General features: G+C 33.7%; 1 protein-coding gene across 1 annotated transcript in view; it reads right to left on the bottom strand.

The window, feature by feature from the left end:
- Nucleotides 1-19,864, bottom strand: part of LOC123668513 (succinate dehydrogenase [ubiquinone] flavoprotein subunit, mitochondrial-like) — a 107,256-nt gene that overhangs the window by 48,902 nt on the left and 38,490 nt on the right. Inside the window, exons 2-5 of the mRNA XM_045602248.1 lie at nucleotides 14,820-15,011; nucleotides 14,077-14,150; nucleotides 8,575-8,747; nucleotides 6,814-6,969 (exon numbers count right to left, since the gene is read on the bottom strand). Coding sequence (XP_045458204.1) covers nucleotides 6,814-6,969; nucleotides 8,575-8,747; nucleotides 14,077-14,150; nucleotides 14,820-15,011 — 595 coding nt within the window. The remainder of the gene's footprint in view (nucleotides 1-6,813; nucleotides 6,970-8,574; nucleotides 8,748-14,076; nucleotides 14,151-14,819; nucleotides 15,012-19,864) is intronic.

Genomic DNA, 19,864 nt, shown 5'->3' with positions numbered 1-19,864 from the left:
CATGCCCAATAAGGATAACGTGGATGGGCTTTAACAATGAAAATTTTAAATGTATGTAACTCCGAAACTACTGATCCAATTTTTATCAAATTACTTAAGCATTTGTAATTTGGTCCAACTTGGGAGATAGGGTAGTTTTTATCTCAACTGGACCCGATAGGCGGCGCTGCTATTGGCATGTAACTCCGAAACTACTGATCCAATTTTTATCACATTACTTAAGCATTTGTAATTTGGTCTAACTTGGGAGATAGGGTAGTTTTTATCTCAACTGGACCCGATAGGCGGCGCTGTTATTGGCATGTAACTCCCGAAACTACTGAACCAATTTTTATCAAATTTTGTACGCATCTATAATTTTGTTCAAGTTGGGAGATAGGGTAGTTTTTATCTCACTCAGACCTGGTAGGTGGCGTTGCTATCAGTATGTAACTCCGAAACTACTGAACCAATTTTTATCAAATTTTTTAAGCATCTGTAATTTTGTCAGACTTGGAAGATATGGTAGTTTTTATCTCAAATGGACTCGGTTGGTGGCGCTGCTATCTGTATGTGGCTTTGAAACTACAGAATCAATTTATATCAAATTTTGTAAGCATCTGTAATTTTATCTAACTTGAAAGATATGTTAGTTTTTATCTCAATTGGACCCGGTAGGTGGCGCTGCTATCGGTATGTAAGCTATCAAATTTGGTAGCTGTTTTCCGGGCAGGACAACGTCTGCCGAGTCTGCTAGTTTACATATATAATAGTACTCGTACAATAAGTTTATTTCTATAAACACTTATGCTATATAAGGATGGAACTAAATTCATACTATCTTCAAGATTTCTGGAATGACGTCTTCGTTGATGTTTTGCTAAAATTTACGATTGCTGTTTAGTCTATAGACTAGTAAATTACGCCTCATGTACTAAACAGAATCGTAAAAGCTAACGCAAAACTCATCACAATATTCCCGCCAATCTTCACTCTAATAACTCCATTAAGTGCGTGACCCATTTTTCGATCAGGTTAGACCACTTCCCCCGCTTAAGTGAGATTTAGTGAGATTTTCCTGGACGCCCTCTCTCTCCTTACGTGAGATTGACGCTGAATATAATAGAGATTGACGGCAAATAATAAACTGTTCAAGTGTACTATAGTTAATTTATTTAAATTAAATTCCATTCTGAGCTCACGTAATTAATGGATGTCCTGATTTAAGAGTTCGCGTCGAGCGCTCATAGGCATCACTCGAAAGTATCGCTTCGTTAGTTTGTTCTTTTGTGTTCCTTAAGTACTTAACAACTATAATTATGCAAACCAAGTGCGATCATTGCAATCGTAATATAACAAAGTTTAGACCGGGTCTAGAATGCACCTAAGTTACCAATGTACTGCCCTTATTAACAAGCTATTAGCTGTTGTTGGATCGACAGAAAACCTGGAATGGACTTGTTAAGATTTTCAAAAAACATCAAGACGATCCATCCTGACGACGATGAAGCGGATAAAGACAAAAACCAAACACCGGCAGCAGTACAGTTGGACGTTAAAAAACTCGTTGATGATATCTCGAAAGAAGTGGAGAAAATTATACAGAGAAAACTAAAAGATGTCACCGAGTCTCTTCAAGGCCATTCAAATAAAATGGATGAACTAATAAACACTAACGAGGCTATGAAAGTTAATAATATTATTATTCTAACTGATCGGAACAATAATTTAGTAACGAGGGTAGGCGCTCTTGAACAACGTATTTAAGACATGGAACAAAAGCAATTGCGCAAATGCATTGAAATTCATAATCTTCCAATAACTGAAGGCGAAAATCTTGAACCCCATCCAACTTGAAATTACAGGTAATGTGGCAAAAGTGCTTAATCAAAACGTTGAAGAAGTCAAACAGGTAATACGCCTGCCTGAAAAAAATGAGTGTGAAAAATGAATGAAGTGAATGAAAAGTATATTTTTACACACACACACACACACACACACACAGAGAGAGAGACACACACACACACACACAGACACACACACACACACACACACACACACACACACACACACACACAGACGCGCACACACACACACACACACACAGAGAGAGAGACACACACACACACACACACCCTACAATAAGCAACTGCTGTGGTGTACTAAACAAGAACTGAAGAATGCGTTCAAATACATATGGATAAAAAAGGAATACCCCGTGTGCGGAAAGAAGGAGATAAGCAAAAGGCTTACATTATTCGTTCTCAAAAGATGTAAAAAATCTAATTTTAAAAATCACTCCTAAGTAAAAAATTTGCGCCCGGAATTAAAAAAAATATAAAAAAAAATAACGAAGTAAATAAAAAAATAATTAAAATTATTGTAATAATTTGTTTATAAAATGGACACGATATTGGATGATACGGTGGATATAAAAAACTATACAAATCTTAAATCATTCTTAGAAAACATTACAGGAAATACTGCTTTATTATGTTTTCATATGAATATTCGCTCAATTATTAACTGCGGAGTAACTGCGGAGTTTCTTGCCGATTATTCTCTGCAGAATCTACATTCCGAATCGGTGGTAGCTTTACTTTTACAAATATAATAATAGATTTTTAAAGTTTTAATTTGTAAAATGACGATTCGAAAGTGCTCTTGGAGCCTATTTGAATAAAGGTGATTTTGATTTTGATTAAAAACTCCGCGGCGCTCAACAGTGTACTAACTCCTCAGTGAGAGCTATTGGCGTTATAATGCTAACTTAGGTTGATGTTTCCCATGTACTGCATGTAATCTTTATCAGCTTCGCAGATATAAAAAGCTCGTGCGGCTGCGGGCGGGCCGCAGGGGTAGTGGTGTAAAAATTTATTTAAAAATTGAACAAAAATTTATATCCACGAGCATCTTAATAGGATGTATACACCTACACCTTCTGGCTATAAAGCATCCGTGTGCTGTATATATCGCGCACCAAGTAATAGTAAACACCTGTTTTTAAGAGAATTAAACTCATTATTGTCCGGTATGAAGCGCTATCATGATATATGTTGGGAGATATTATTAGTCTTCGCAGTGATTGTCCTGTAAAACATACGTATAACAGCGTCATGTACGATTACGGCTTAGCCTGCGGTATAACTGAATATTTAATATGTACTCATTGAACTGACATAAAACGGACTTAGTTGTATGAGTACACAATAAATATTAAAAAAAAAACATATTTATAAAAATACTAGGGACATTAATAACATAACATCGTGTTCAGTCAATAAATAAAAAGTTATTACAATAGAACTAGTTGAACCGGTGATGTTCGCGTCATCATATATTTTTCCATAAGTATATCGATTTTTTTTAATTACTTTTTCACAAACCTAGTTCTGAAAATAATGTACACAAATAATATTTCTAATAACAGTGAATCGATGCAAATAGATATAAAGTCCCGATCTCACTTCTATTAACAACTCGTATAAGTCGTTGACAGAAGTAACTCTTTCCTATATGTATTTATTTATTTATCTTATTAGGCAATCCAACAGCGTTATGATACAATAGTATGTTACGATATAAAATATGAATATGGCCAAAATAGGACCACACTGATATGAACAAATTAATTATTATGAAATACATAACTAGGCATTATGTTAAAAAAGTAACAAAAAGCAAAAAAGTGAACGGTTATGTTCAATCCCATCCATTGTAGTTAGAAGTGTGTGCGCATGACATGTAAAGGTGAATGTTTGTTCGTGTAGGTGTGTGCATGTAAGACGAAGGTGTACTAGTGTGGATTTGTGCATAAATATGTAGGTGCTGGTTTTGTATATTTTAATAATATTAGGAAAAGTGCATCTTTTTGATTTCATTCTTAAGTGACGTCTTCGTTCTTAAGTAAAAAAGATCTAAGTTCGAATACTGGGTATTATATGTATTGACAATACGACAGATGGCCGAGTTATGTGCGTAATTAGTTCTTACTCGAGATTTTGTTTATTTATTTATTTTATTTGGACAAACAGTAGTTGCTACATTACAATTTTTACATAAAAACTATAAGTACTACAATTAAGCTTGAAATCGCAACATTTTAAGCTGTTACAACATGCACAAAAGGAGATGTAACACTACACTGTCTAGTCTACACGTGTATAATATTTTAATTAAGTTAAAATATTATATCGAGATGTGTGAAACTATGGTTTAATATATCTAGTGTCATGATGGAATTCGGAATTCAATCTGGGATAAAAGCTCGCTGCAATCTATTTTCCCACTTACGAAATCATGTAATAAGACAATATCGTACTGCTTACGACGTTGGCATAGGGATTCAATATGGTAGTATTACAGGAATCAACATAAATGGGCATAGAGTAGAATAAATATTAAAAGGAATAGAAAGGACAGATTCTATAAGTTTCGAAATTCAAAAGTTTTATACATTTTTCTGGAGCGATTCAATCCTGTCGATGTGTACATTGTATACAGAGGCCCATATACTACAAGCGTATTCCAGTATAGTTCGAACGAAGCACAAATATAACATTTTGATACAACCTATATTTTTAAAGGAGTTGCAAACTCGTAATATGAAACCTAGTTGACTATATGCTTTAGAAATTATTGTATCGATTTGATTTACAAAGTCATTTTGGCAGCTAGTAGGTATCACCCCTAGGTCTCGAACAGAATCGACTCGACGAAATGATGGAGACATTGTTTATAGCATAAGTATAAACCTAATAGATATAAGATTCTTTTTACGAGTGAAAGTAATTTGATGACATTTTGCTGTGTTTATACGATATACGATTACGATTTTATGTGATATACGATTAGTTAAATAATATATGTATAGATTATTTACGTCACATTGTATTTTGTGGCAAACATTGTATGTACCCTTTAATATTTAATAAAAGATAGCCAGTGTTTACGCGAAAAGTAACAAACTTATATTCGTTCATATTCACTAACTCACGTTTATAATAGGTATGTAACACAAAAGGTATGTAACATACAAATATCTCTTTTAAAATAATATTACATTGGTCGAAACTTAACAATAATCTATACATTTACAACGTAAAACTTAAAAGTAATCAATAATCATCTACGGACATAATATAAACCGGTTTGTTTTGTAAGAAATTAGCTCACAATAATGTAGTAGATTAAGCTCCAGTAATTATAATAATATATACAAGTATATTTAAAGAGTGCCTGACTGTGGCGTTTATAGACAACATTAAAGTTAAATTAACCAATAAAATTCTAAAATGAAAATTAGAGTAAACGAAAATAAATATTTGGTCAAGTAACACTATCGTTTTATATCAGAATCACTTTTTAATAATAATTATACTACTTGTAATATGATGAAAAAGAAGCGTAGTTTGTTTGTATTTGAAAAACTCTCAAGGTATTTAAAAAAAAAAACTACTTCGCCAGTACCTTTAATATTTTTACATTTTTACGCGCATTTAACACGTGGTTCAATAAGTCCCGAGACTAAGTACTAAAAAAAGGTCTTTTTTATAAAATTAATTTTTATTCATCAACATAGTCTCCTCCAAGAGCGATACAGTCCCTCCAACGCTTTTCTAACTTTTCTATCTCATGTGTGTAGAACGATTTGTCTTTGGCTTCAAAATAAGCCTCCGTTGCTGCGATAACTTCACTATTTGAGTCAAATTTCTTACCCTGAAGCATTTTTTTGAGGTCTGCAAACAGCCAGTAATCGCTGGGGGCCAAGTCTGGTGAATAAGGGGGATGAGGAAGCAACTCGAAGCCCAATTCGTTAATTTTGGCCATCGTTCTCACGGACTTGTGACAAGGCGCGTTGTCCTGGTGAAACACCACTTTCTTTTTGTTCATGTGAGGCCGTTTATCCGCAATTTCGTACTTCAATCGCTCCAATAAGCACATGTAATAGTCACTATTTATATTTTGCCCCTTTTCAAGGTAGTCGATAAAAAGTATTCCATGCGCATCCCAAAATATAGACGCCATAACCTTACCGGCCGATTTCTGAGTCTTTGGACGCTTCGGGCGGCTTTCACCAGCCGCTCTCCACTCCGCTGCCTTCCGATTGGATTCCGGAGTGAAATGGTATATCCAAGTTTCATCCATTGTTACATACCGACGTAAAAAATCCTTTTTATTATGATTCATCAGCGCCAAACATCGCTCTGAATCATTGATACGTTGTTCCTTTTGATTAGTTGTAAGCAAACGCGGCACCCACTTAGAAAAAAGCTTTTTCATGGCCAAATTTTTATGTAAAATAGTGAAAACACTACCAGCTGAAATCTTCACTATCTCGGCTATCTCTCGCACTTTTACCTTCCGATCTTCCAATACGATTTTGAGGACTTGGTTAATATTTTGTTGAGTCGCTGCTTCATTTGGACGACCTGAGCGTTCCCCATCATTGGTGTCCATGCGACCGCGTTTGAAGTCAGCATACCACCGACAAATGGTTGCTTTAGAGGGAGCTGATCCTGCATAACATTTTATAAGCCATTGCTGTGCTTCAATGGTATTTTTTCCCATTAAAAAACAATGTTTTATCAACACGCGAAACTCGTTTTTTTTTCATTGTATCGAAATTACAACCGTAGCGTCACTTAAATGTTTCAAAATCAATAATTTTATTGTTCCATTTTTAAAAAATTGACACATATTCTTGTATTGATAGCCAGTACTTTTTAAAAATCAAAAGAGTTTTTAATATATGCGCCATTTCCAGGTTAGTCTCGGGACTTATTGAACGATCTAGTATGTCGTACCTTCATTAATAGTCAAACATTTACATACCTGTGAAGGCTGCTGTCATCCATGTCAAGAGCTAGCGCACCTACAATTTGATCATCTTGTAATAAAAGATCCAGGACGAAAAACTCAGAGAAGAGATTAACATTTTTGAACTTAGTGCTGTAGCCGTAAAGTGTATGAAGAAGAGCGTGCCCCGTTCTAAAAACATAATAATTGTTTTTCGCAAACTAAAAAAAACCGACTTCAATTACATCGACCAGTAAGGTAACATACCTACATAAAATAATTGTGTTTGTACTCAAACGAAAAAAAAAGACTTCAATTACATCAACAAGTAATACAACGGAGATCAGCAAAAAATAGTCAAGTAAATACAAATTATTAGCGATATCTCAAAAGTTAGACGCTCAAATATATTTATAACAAGCATGATCCAATCCCCCTTCATACTTTAATCTTGGCTTAGAACAAGCAAAAATACTAAGATATTTCACTCGAATTTGTTGTAAAATAAAGTACTACTGCCATCTAGTGGATATAACAGCTCACTGCGTTATATATGGATGTGGCTATGTAACAATTTGATCGAGTTACCTAAGTAGTTTTACTGAATTTCTATAGATAGCGTTGCATTAAAGTACTTACATGAGAACCCTCACGCGATATCAAAGATCGCTCAAAAGTACTCATGATATCTCGATATTTAAATGGAACTCAATGATAATGGAACTAAATGACTCAATGACTTCCTCCTTTTTTGAAGTCGATTATTAATAAATTTAGACACATTTTTTATTCTATATATATTATTTAATAATAAAACGTTTAGATAAAGGAAAACTAATTTGTTTAGTTCAATACACTCTAAATTTCTTGTATAATTCAGACATCTAGTGGAAGGCTTTCGAACTAACTATACCAGAATTTACCACACCACCTGAAAGGTAGCGCTATTTCCATCTTGTTTATGTTACAATATTGCTACAATACTCAAGAGATGGCAGCACTTGAAAACATGTATGAAATAAATGATTTGTACAGTTTAGCGAACTGAAATTATAATATAAAGGCTCTTTTAGGCTAAGACTTTTTTAGGCCAATCGTAAGATTTATCCAGTAAAATTATTGGAAACGAAACATTATAAGAAATTAGATAATTATAAATCTTTGAAAAAGATGAATAATCGTATAAAAATCAATTAGGTAATTGAAAAGTAAGAAAAAACCTATTAATTAGAAGTATAGGCCCACTACTATAGGCCTCTTTTCCCCATGTAAGAGAAGGATCAGAGCTTAATCCACCACGCTGCTCCAATGCGGGTTGGTGGATATATTCCCTACTATGAGTAACGATCGCTATCAGGTGTACATGATAACAACCGGGACCGGTGGCTTAACGTGCTCTCCGAGGCACGGTGGGAGACCCACAAGGACTGCACAAACACCCAGACCACGGCAAACACCTGTATGGCCAATACAAATGTTTGTCATGTGCGGGAATCGAACCCGCAACCGCCAGCGCAACAGGTACAATCCATGACTGTAACCGTTGCGCCAACGCGGCGTCACGGTATTAGAAATTACAATTTAGCATTAAAAAGAGTTAATTTTAGTAGAAGGAAGATTAGTTAGAAAGAGTTTATTTTTTAATAATAATAATAAGTTTAGTAGTTTAAAGAGTTACTTAGGCAAATGGTATAAAACTTTTAAATACAAATAAAATGGTTTCAAGAGACGCCTTACGATGTAAAACAAATTCCATAAGATCGTTAAATGTCCTGTAAAAATAAAATAAGCACTTACCGATCAGCAACAGCACACGTTCTCTTCGCTATCTCCTTCCCATTTTTGATAGTACCGCCGCCAAAACTCCTCTGATAGATCTTACCCTCCTTAGTTCTCGAAAAGGGCATACCCATATTTTCTAATTCATAAACGCAGTTCGGAGCATTTCTCGTCAGATATTGAATCGAGTCCTGAAAAATATAATTATATGTTAATTTAATTTTTTTTACGATTAAGTTGAATTTTGTTCTGAATCAACCAGGGCTCATGGATTTGCACAGTTAGACAAAGCCATTTTACATTGAGGAAGGTTAAAAGTTCAATCTGCACATATACATAATATGTATAGTAACTTTGGTGGACCTTACGCATTACTGGTATCCATCACAATCAGATGAAAATGGTAACACTCGGGTAAGATAGTATTCGAAAACATCAATTTCTTTTAAAAGCACACAACTAATTCGAGACTGAGATATTTTGAAGTGCGACTATAAGAGTACTTGTGAAGTGCAAGAGAGTACAACACTAGATAAGCCCTTGCTAATGTTCCAATGTTCGAATAACATCAATTTCTTTTAAAAGCACACAACTAATTCGAGACCGAGATATTTTGAAGTGCGACTATAAGAGTACTTGTGAAGTGCAAGAGAGTACAACACTAGATAAGCCCTTGCTAATGTTCCAATGTTCGAATGCAAGTTTAAGGTTAAAGATCATTTAGGTATTTCTCAAAAGAATACAATTCACTTACATGAGAAATTACAAAGACTAAAATTAAACAAAAATTTATATGTTGGTACATCGCAATAAAATGATTCTTAGTCGAGCCAATAAATTAACAATATGTAGGGTAGTATTAAAATATATATCCAGATAACAGAAATATGCGCAACTCGAAGTGTCATTATTAAGGAGTTATTTTATGTTTCATTATAACAAAAATTAATACACCTATTCATTTTTATTTATTTTTTTAAAGTGAAAACGTATTAATTGTTTTGCTTTATTATATTTATATCATTTTAGTAATTTGTTTTTTTATTATATTTAAAAAAAATGTTATTATTATTATCGTTTCTTCCTTGCCAAATTCCACCTGTATAATCTATTTCACATAGGAAGAGTACGGTGACATTTCATATGTTCAATACTACTCACTATTTTTAACAAATCAGATAAATATTTTTTTTTTTAAATCACCAATTAATTACCAAAGCAAGCAATAATGCTTGATTAGATTGAAATTGTATTTAAATACGCTTTTTTTTTACATTTTAAACAAATTAAAAAAGGCATAGAAAAAATAATAACCGAAAATTAGAAGCATGAAACGAAACGTTTAATGGTAGGGATTGACAGGTAGTTATCGGCAAAAACAAATTATCGTAACGGCCATCTTGTGAATCGTTTATATTTTTACCCGACTGCCAAGGAAGGGTTATGTTTTTCGCGCGTATCTTGTATGTATGTATATTTGTATGTAATATTCTTTACTACCTCATATTTCCAGAACCACTGAACGGATTTACATAATTGAGGTATCGTTAGGTTCGTCTTAGCTGCCCAAGTGTTCTTAGATAGGTGACATTAAAAAAAAATCAAACATGGCGGCTGCGCGAAGCCATTGTAGTTAATGAAAAAAAATTTTTTTTCTCGAATACTACAATATGGGTATCAAATTGAAGGGCACAATACAAGGATTTTAAAAAGGTATATCATGATTATTATTATAGTTTATTTTTAATTTAATGACATTCATGTAGTTTAATTTTTTAATTAGATATTTTTATGAAATTGAAATAATTATAGTGCTTTGTTTATAAATTATTATGATCATATTATTCGATTTTTTTTTATAGCTTTTGAGTAGTTTCTTAAAAGTAAAAAGGGATTTAGCTTCCTTAATGTCTTTTGGAGGTTTATTGTTCAGTTCGAGCACATTCGAACGTTATACATCTCTTATCATAGTTAGTGCATGGTTTATAAAGTAAGTACCTGGGTGACCGAGCTTAGCTCGGTATTTTAAGTAAATCGTGTTTTTTGGAAATCACATTTAAATACGAATTCCATATTGATAAAATTTCCGATATAACCGACATAATAATAAAAAAATATGAACAGGTTATTTATATAAAAAATCATGAATGAAATTAAAAAAAAAATGGAAAAAATAATCGATATGGAGATATGAAGATTTCTTCTCGGTCGATCCCGACCGGCCGATTTCCCACCTGAGCTATTACAACTTCATTAAAAGTTGCGAAATTTACATTCGTATCCATTGAGGTATAATATAGTACATATTACTTCCATGTTCGTATCCTAACGATATTGTAGACATTTTTCATTGCCTAAAAACGGGGATAAAACGACATTTTTTATCCCTGTTCCTGTCCTTCCGTTTCCGGGATTCAGATTATATATAAATATACAAAAATTGCTCGTTTAATAGTATTAGATAACATCATTGGCAGATCTTAATTTAATTTTTTTATTTCTTGTTTTTTTTAAAAGTTATTTTAGAGTGTAAATCCTTGGTTGATATTTTACATATAAATAAGCAATTATAATAAACTTAAGTTTGATGGACATTCATAGGACCAGTTTCTTTGTAATTTTTTTTTAGTTGGAGGTGAAAAAATTATATTTAAATAAATTTTTTATTAATTTATTTTGTGCTACTTGTAAAGGTTCTAAGTTAATTTTTGCCGCTAAGCCCCAGATTTCAACCACATAATCTATGTGTGCCTTAAGAGAATTATATATAATACTAGCTGACTCGGCAAACGGTTGGTCGTAGAAAGGTGAAAATTTAGGGTTGTATATCGTAATATGGTAAAATTAGAGTTCTATGTATTTTTCAACGCCAAATATTAATAAAATAAAAAATTAATAATTTATCTAAAAATTAAAAAAAAATTAGGGGTGGGACTACCCGATGAAAAATGAAAGAATGTTGAGAAAAATGTTGTTCGATTCTCAGACCTACCCAATATGCACACAAAATTTCATGAGAATCGGTCAAGCCGTTTCGGAGTAGTTTAACTACAAACGCCGCGACACGAGAATTTTATATAATAGACAAGCGAGACGCGACGACGAAGGACAATTGCTAGTTACTGAATTACAAAGATAGAAAAATTAAAATATGTTGCTTAAATAATGTGTTTAGTAAATAACGCGATAAAAAGTAGCATATGTTCATCAGGGATAATATCGGCTTCTAATGGTAAAACAATTTTTCAAATCGGTCCAGTAGTTTCGGAGCCTATACGACACAAACAAACAAACAAATCTTTCCTCTTTATAATATTAGTATAGATAACGTACATCATGTGAAAAACATCGGACTATGCTTTTTATAGCTCCCATTAAAGAAGTTAATTTAGATTTTATTTTATGGATATGTGATTTCCAAATCAATTTACTATCCAATATTAATCTTAAATCTTTTTCTTGGTCTACTTTTGTTATTTCTTGATTATTTAACCGACTTCAATAAAAGGAAATATATTTTTTTATGTATACGCTACGCTCGCTACGCTCGGGGATAACTTCGTCGTTTATGGGCCAATTTTGATAATTCTTTCTATTGTTGGAAAGAAAATATCCTCGGTGTGATACCATGATAAGGAAACCAGGATCTGATGAAGGGATCCCAGAGAAATCGAGGGAAACTCTCGAAAATCTGCATAACTTCTTACTGGGCGTACCGATTTTAATGATTTTTAATTTAATCGAAAGCCGATGTTTATCATGTGGTGGAATACAACTTTTGGAGTAATCTTTGATAATGCGTATTTACTTGACTATTTTTTCATCTACCTACGTTGTATTACTTGTCGATATAATTGAAGTCAGTTTTTTTCGTTTGCCTGCAAACACAATTATTTATTGTTAAAAACACCTTTTGAGATATCTTTTTATTTTTTTGAGTAAATACGATATATTTAGTTTTTATGATGTTTACTGCAAGCAAGTTAGATTGGAACCAAATATTCAAGATATTCGAATCCTTCTAAGCATTATTAACAATGGTTTCTAAGATATTTCCATAGTAAAATAAGCTAGTATCGTCTGCATATAACGATACATCACCTCGGAGATTTAAAGTATGGATTACTTTATTCTTGGCACGCAAAATTGACTTGACTGTTTTATGATAATCAAAACAAACCTTTAACGGACGATTTTTATCAGATTGATATTTTCCTAAACGAAAGATTTTTTGAGGACTAGGAAAAACTTCACTGATTTTTTTAATTATTTTTACTACTTATTTAGTGTCCAAATTTTTCCTTTGGTCTTTATCAGTTGATTCAGCTTCTCGTATCCCATTAATAATAATATTTTTGCTTCTTGTTTCACGTTCTTTAATTTCATTCAAAATATCCCCGTAATTAATTTCCGTTAAAACTCGGGTTGGGTTTGCTTTAAGTTGTTGTATCTCAGATTCTAGACTATTGATCTTACACTCTGAAGCCAAATTCTTGCCAACAACATCTGAAATATGCGATTTCATATTATTTAGTTTGGTTGTTAGATTATCAATAGTTACTTTGATATCTGCTTCTTTATATCGTTTACATCTTGATTTTTTTTGCCATGAAATCCTGCTTATTCTTCCGAAGTGATGTTAAAATTATCATAATTTGAGATGTTTGTGTACGTAGCTCAGCAATTTCTTCTCTAACACAAGTATTCTCATTAGAAATTTTACGCTTACTAAGATGAGCTACCGCTGAAAATTTAGAGAATTCAGGAAGCTTATTGCAACTTGACAAATTTGCTTGCGAAACACTGCGGCTGCCACTAAGGCACTCCCAGTAGGTGAACATACGGTGAATGAGCTAATATTAAATTAGGAGCTTGTCTCTTTTCCTCAAGGTGGTGAAGGGCCGTTACCTCGTTGACTTTTACATTGTCACTTCGTAGTAAAAGTTGTAAGGGCACAAAAACTTCACAATTTTAGTTTCCAATTTCAAGAGATTAAGGGGCTATTTTGCGTAATATAAATTAGAAGATTTAGAATTATAGTACACTGATAGCATATCTTTGGCGGTTACTTACGGGTGAATGAGCTAATATTCAATTAGGAGCTTGTCTCTTTTCCTCAAGGTGGCGAAGAGCCGTTACCTCGTTGACTTTTACATTGTCACTTTGTAGTAAAAGTTGTAAGTGCACAAAAACTTTTCACAATTTTAATTCCCGATTTCAAGATAGTAAGGGGCAATTTTGCGTAATATAAATTAAAAGATTGATAATTATAGTAATATCTACTCCATGCGACACCCAAGCGTTAAGTTTCGTTACTAATTTAGATCATGTGGCTGTGCTATTAGTTCCTTGATATAATATTATAAATATGAACTTAAGTTTGGTTATTACGATTTCATGAAACTTTATACATATTCTAGGAGGTATTAGAATTAAATGAAATAAAATCAATGCTAGCGAAGCCGCGGATAAAAGCTAGTTGTGGTATAATAATAGAAATATAATAACATCGTTACGCACCTGATCGCCAAGCCAATCGGATCCTTTCACTGTGTCGTAAAAGTGCCAACGCCAGTCATCCTCATGCATGCTACCTGTTAAAAATGAAAATGGAATGTTATTGCAATAGGTATGAAGTGATGTAATAAAGTGTATTTAATTGCAAATAAGACGAATAGGCCTCCACATGTTCGTGACAAAAATGACGTGAATTCAGATGTTTTGCCCATAGTCACCACGCTGGGCAGGCGGGTTGGTAACCGCAGGGTTCGCTTTTTCGCGCTGAAGACGCTACTGCCCGTCTTCGGCCTGTTTATTTGGAAGCCAGCAGTTAGATATTTATACCGCCATCGGTCGGCTTTAACAGTTCCAAGGTGGTAGTGGAACTGTTTTATCCCCTAGTCGCCTCTTACGACACCCACGGAAAGATAGGGGGTGGCTATATTCTTTACTGCCGTAATTACACAGCATATAAGATTGTCAATTTTAATTAAATAGTTGGCACAATAGTCAATGAAACTGGCTGATGCGTCGGCGGTCGGGGGCTTGAGCCACGGACATGACAAACATTTGTATAAGCCATGCAGACGTTGTATGTTTCCGAATTTAGAATTCGAATGTTGCCGAATTTAGAATTCGAATCCCCGAAGGGCCGTTGGGTTTGCGATGTTAATTATTTATTTTATTTAATCTCAATAAAAAATAAAGCATTAGCACATAGTAAGTGCTCAATCCAAAAATAAAATCGTATATTATTTCATTACCTATGGATGCATTCATGCCACCTTGGGCAGCAATAGTGTGCGAACGAGTGGGGAACAGTTTGCTGACGAGAGCAACCGAAAAATTAGCTTCAGCGAGACCAACAGCAGCTCTGAGACCCGCTCCTCCAGCACCTATCACAAGGCAGTCGTGTTGGTGTTGGTGAACCGTATACGACGCTCTCCATCTTAACCCTATAAATAAGTATTTCTTTTAAAGCACAAATTAATGCAACTGAATTCTCGGATGATTCTTATTTTCTAAATATAATTACCAAAATTTTTTTTGAAACTAAGAATAAGTAAAATAGCCCATATATGAAAAGATAAAATAAAATAGCCTCAGCCTGTGAACACACACCACATTACTGGAAGTTGGTGAACTTTACTGATAATATACTATACTAGCTGTGCCCGCGACTTCGTTCGCGTGGAATTTAATAAAAAAATATTGTTCGATTTGCAGAGTATAAAATGAATAAATTTATAAAATAAATTTATCTAAGTTACTCCTTATTATATCAGCTATCTGCTAGTGAAAGTCCCGTCAAAATCAATCCATCCGTTTCAGGGATTAGCCGGAACAAACAAACAGACAGACAGACAGACAAAAACTGTAAAAAATGTTATTTTGATACATGTACCGTGTATAAATTCATATGCATTTAGTATGAAGCGGTTATTTTAATATTACAGACACTCCAATTTCATTTATTTGTATAGACTAGATGTATAGATATATAATCTAAATGTCGGAAACGGCTTCAACGATTTCCGGCTTCGGGGTTGATAAATCGATCTAGCTAGGATTTATTTTTAGAAAATGTCGTTTGATTCATGTTTTCAAACAATGAAAGTTTTTCAACTGCTACAATGTCATTAACATACAAATGTTTGCTTCCGTCATAAGGTCATAATAGCTCAGATGGAGAATCGGATAGTTGTAATCTATAGACCCCGGTTCGAGTCCAATGACCTCTAGTCCGCTTGCTTATTTTCAAGTTCTCTTGATTTTTTACTTTAATAACCAGTTCATATTTTGTTATTATTATAACGGGAAGATCGAAAAATACTATTCATATTTCATCAGTTTGTAATTCGTATTTAAATATAATTTCCAAAAAATACGATTTAGCAACAAAAAAATATCAAGCAAAGTCCTCATCCATGTACTGTCTAAATTTTATTGTAATAAAAATGCATGTTGAAAAAAAACAAGTAACCTTTAAAAGTTGGTTTCTTCTTTGCCTGGATATACACGTTTTTAAACACAGCGTCCTGTAATACATTAAATTATAAATACAAATCCGAAATCGAGAAGTTAAATGCAATCACAAGTTAAAAGAAAAATAACGCAACGTTTGCATCTCATTGTATGTACATTTAAGATGTATCAATGTTTGAGAAAGAACTAGCTGTACCCTGCGCATGTTGCTACGTTTTTTTATTTATTTGTTTTGGTCGTACCAAGTCAGAAACCTTTGTGGGCTCATGCTCAACACTTTGCTGAAGATAAACAGACCCACATTCATTTATCTATATATAGTAGAAAGAATAATGAGTTGCAAATGGTACATCCAATGAAACGAAGATAAAATAAACAAATAAAAATCATATGAAGGCTGTTTTATTTACAGTGCAGAGTAATAGACTGTCAAAACATTTAATACAAACGAAATTATTAAAAATATTTTTATTACATGATATAGCTAAAAATTTATACTGTTCAAAATGTTCCCTTTATCTGTGCTATAAGACGTTGCTTCGTACCAAATTACAACAATCTGAGTACACGGGAAGTACCCTGTAGGTTTTGATTCCCTTAAGAGTGTCGAAAATTTGCAGCATAAACAGCTGTATCTGTTGATTACTTTGGCTCAGAAGTTTGATTTTTTCATAGCTCTAAGGGACACACTTGAGTATTTGATATGAATTTCAGCTTAATACCACCAAGTGTTCCTGAGAGAAAGGGTCTTGACAGACACACGGACAACAAAGTGATCTCCTATCAGTGTTCCGTTTTTTTTCTTTTGTTTTACGGAATCCTAAAAATAACTCGATATCAGCTTATTTGACGAAATCGGCCAGTATGAATTGGATAGTAAAATAATGGATAGGACGAAGCTTTAAAATTACTGGAAAACTTCGAACAACAAATAAGTTTGACCAAAAATACTTTTTTGTCCTAATTTTTATTTTTATTTTATTAGATATTAATTTTATGTGTTTCACAAATTAAGTTAGTCAATGTTAGTGTATATTTATTGGTACTATCGAATAGATAGTGCAGCATTTTTAAAAGAATAATTTGTCGTCTTTAGAGTCGAAACCCAAATTTTACAAACCCATTTGTAGGTATTTGTTTCAAATATTTTTGATTGACTAATTCATTAATTGATTGAATGGCTTTCAGAATACTTTTGATAGTGGTGTCCATTATTTTAACAGGTTTCACCGTTAAGCCTCTTGACGTAATCCGTTGACAATGACAATCCTTTATTACTTTAAATTTGATATCCAGTAAAATTAATAAAAGGATAACATATACATAATCACACATTTAGTAAAATAATTTACATACCCTAGTGAATCGTATCATATTCGTTAAGTAATAAATAGTGTTTCCAACGACACCAAAATATTACACAACACAGAAATGACGAAGGTTTTTTCACTATCAAATTGTCAATGTTTACTGACATAATAAAATAAGTAACCAGTAACGTTACGTCAATATGTAAAAACTGTACAAAAAAAATGTTTTACGGCCATAGCCTTAGAATTTTGCGGCAATAAAACACTTTTTTTTTAGGATAAACCCTTTACATTTTGATATTTAATTAAATTTTGATTGGCGTAAAATAACGCGCAGTTCGCAAACCTATAAGAAATATCTAAATACAAATATATAAGTACAGATGTTTATTTTGAATCGCTTAGATGTAAAGCTATGTCAGAGAAGCCCATCTGGTCCTTTATATTGAAAGACCTTAACAAGATCCAATTAAAATGTTCCTTGATGAAAATATAAACTCAAGTCCGTGGGGAAAAACACAATTCTTCTAGTGCCGCTAAATAATCGACTAAATCGCCACTAATGGAGAGGCCGAATAACAGCGATCAAAGAGTTTGTTATAGCGTTTCACATACGGTTTACTGGTAAGACAGGTTTTATACAATTTTTTCATACCTTTCAGTGGGTAGTTTTTTTTTTATGTCACTAGTTCGGCAAACAAGCGTACGGCTCACCTGATGGTAAGCGATTACCGTAGCTTATAGACGCCTGCAACAAGAGAAGCATCGCAAGCGCGTTGCCGACCCAATCCCCAATCCCCCCAGGAGCTCTGGTCACCTTACTCACCAACAGGAACACAATACTTCTTGAAAACAGTATTATTTTGCTGTGATCTTCTGTAAGGTCGAGATACTACCCCAGTCGGGCTGCTCCATATTTTGAGCAGGAAATTCCTGCTGTGCCCTACCTCAGTTAAAGGTAGTGATTTAAGTACATAAAATAGATGTTATGAGTTAAATGGAAGGTGTAATTGTAACATAATACCAAAGTATCAATGATACAATAATTAACAGTAAGGTGATTAAAGTTAAAATGGCACGCCTTAATTGCAGTTCTTTTATCGAAAACATCGCCACCTTTTAATGGAAACTAACACTTACGGAGATCAAATACGAATTAAAAATTCAATTAGGCCTCCTCGTAACAAAATAGCTCCCCTCTATCCACCACCCCGTAAAACAGTGTTTGGATCAAACTCCCCGGTTCCTAGGCTTTGCAAGCTGGTTAATGGCCATAGTGACCTATTTGATATTAATGCAGACTCAACTAATAAAGTTCGATCGCTGTTAAATACCGAACTCCAATTATCTTAAGATGTGTTTATACTTCTTTCTTTTTTTGTATTTTTTTTATTTTGTTTTTATGTAGTTTTTACTTCAACTCGTGATTAGAAGTTTTACTCCTATTAAGCATGATGTATCTGCCTGTAAGTGTTTGTTACATCTAGTTTAAGTTATGTATATTATGTATTTTTGTTTTTGTATGTATTGATGTAAACAAATGTTGGTGGATCAATAAATAAATAAATAAATAAATAAATAAAAAATTACTACGATTACAAAGTTGCACACAAAAGCTGTGTTTCGTAATAATCTTAAAGGATAACTCTTATGGTTACATGAATGTGAGAACATTATTTGTAATACAAAAAGATGCTCATATAAAATCTTGATATTTCCTTTTTTTAAACAATTTTGAACCGTGGCAAATATTCGTTTAAATTAGTACATACTTGTCTACAATGACAACAAAATCTATGACGATAGAAACTAACTTGATTTAATCTGAATTACACGCCGCGTTGGCGTAACGGTTACAGCCATGGATTGTACCTGTTGCGCTGGCGGTTGCGTGTTCGCACATGACAAACATTTGTGTTGGCCATACAGGTGTTTGCCGTGATCTGGGTGTTTGTACAGTCCTTGTGGGTCTCCCCACCGTGCCTCGGAGAGCACGTTAAGCCGTCGGTCCCGGTTGTTATCATGTACACATGATAGCAATCGTTACTCATAGTAGGGAATATATCCATCAACCCGCAGTGGAGCAGCGTTGTGGATTAAGCTCTGATCCTTCTCCTACATGGGGAAAGAGGCCTATGCCCAGTAGTGGGATATTACAGACTGAAGCGTATACACACACACCCGAATAGAAAAATGGTCAGGCTCAACCAGATCATGTATGTGGACCGGATCATCATCAGGATAGAATGAGGCCTGCCAGATCCGGCAAGCTCTATCAGGACCAGGTCTGGTCCAGACAAGGATAGCCTGATGTAAAATATAATCAAGTATAGTAAGGCATACTGGATCAGGACCCAGTCCGGTCCAGATAAGGACAGCCTGATGTAAAATATAATCAAGTATGGTAAGGCATACTGGGTCTGGAATCGGTCCGGTCCAGATCAGGATAGCCTGAAAGAAATTACGCGAACTGAGCCTGAATCACGCTATTAATGTTTTAAGCGCACTTACTA

The sequence above is a fragment of the Melitaea cinxia genome, chromosome Z, assembly GCF_905220565.1.
Source record: "Melitaea cinxia chromosome Z, ilMelCinx1.1, whole genome shotgun sequence".
Classification (NCBI taxonomy): Eukaryota; Metazoa; Arthropoda; class Insecta; order Lepidoptera; family Nymphalidae; genus Melitaea; species Melitaea cinxia.
Note: the sequence above shows the minus strand (reverse complement) of the source record. Positions and strands in the feature narration are given on the sequence as shown.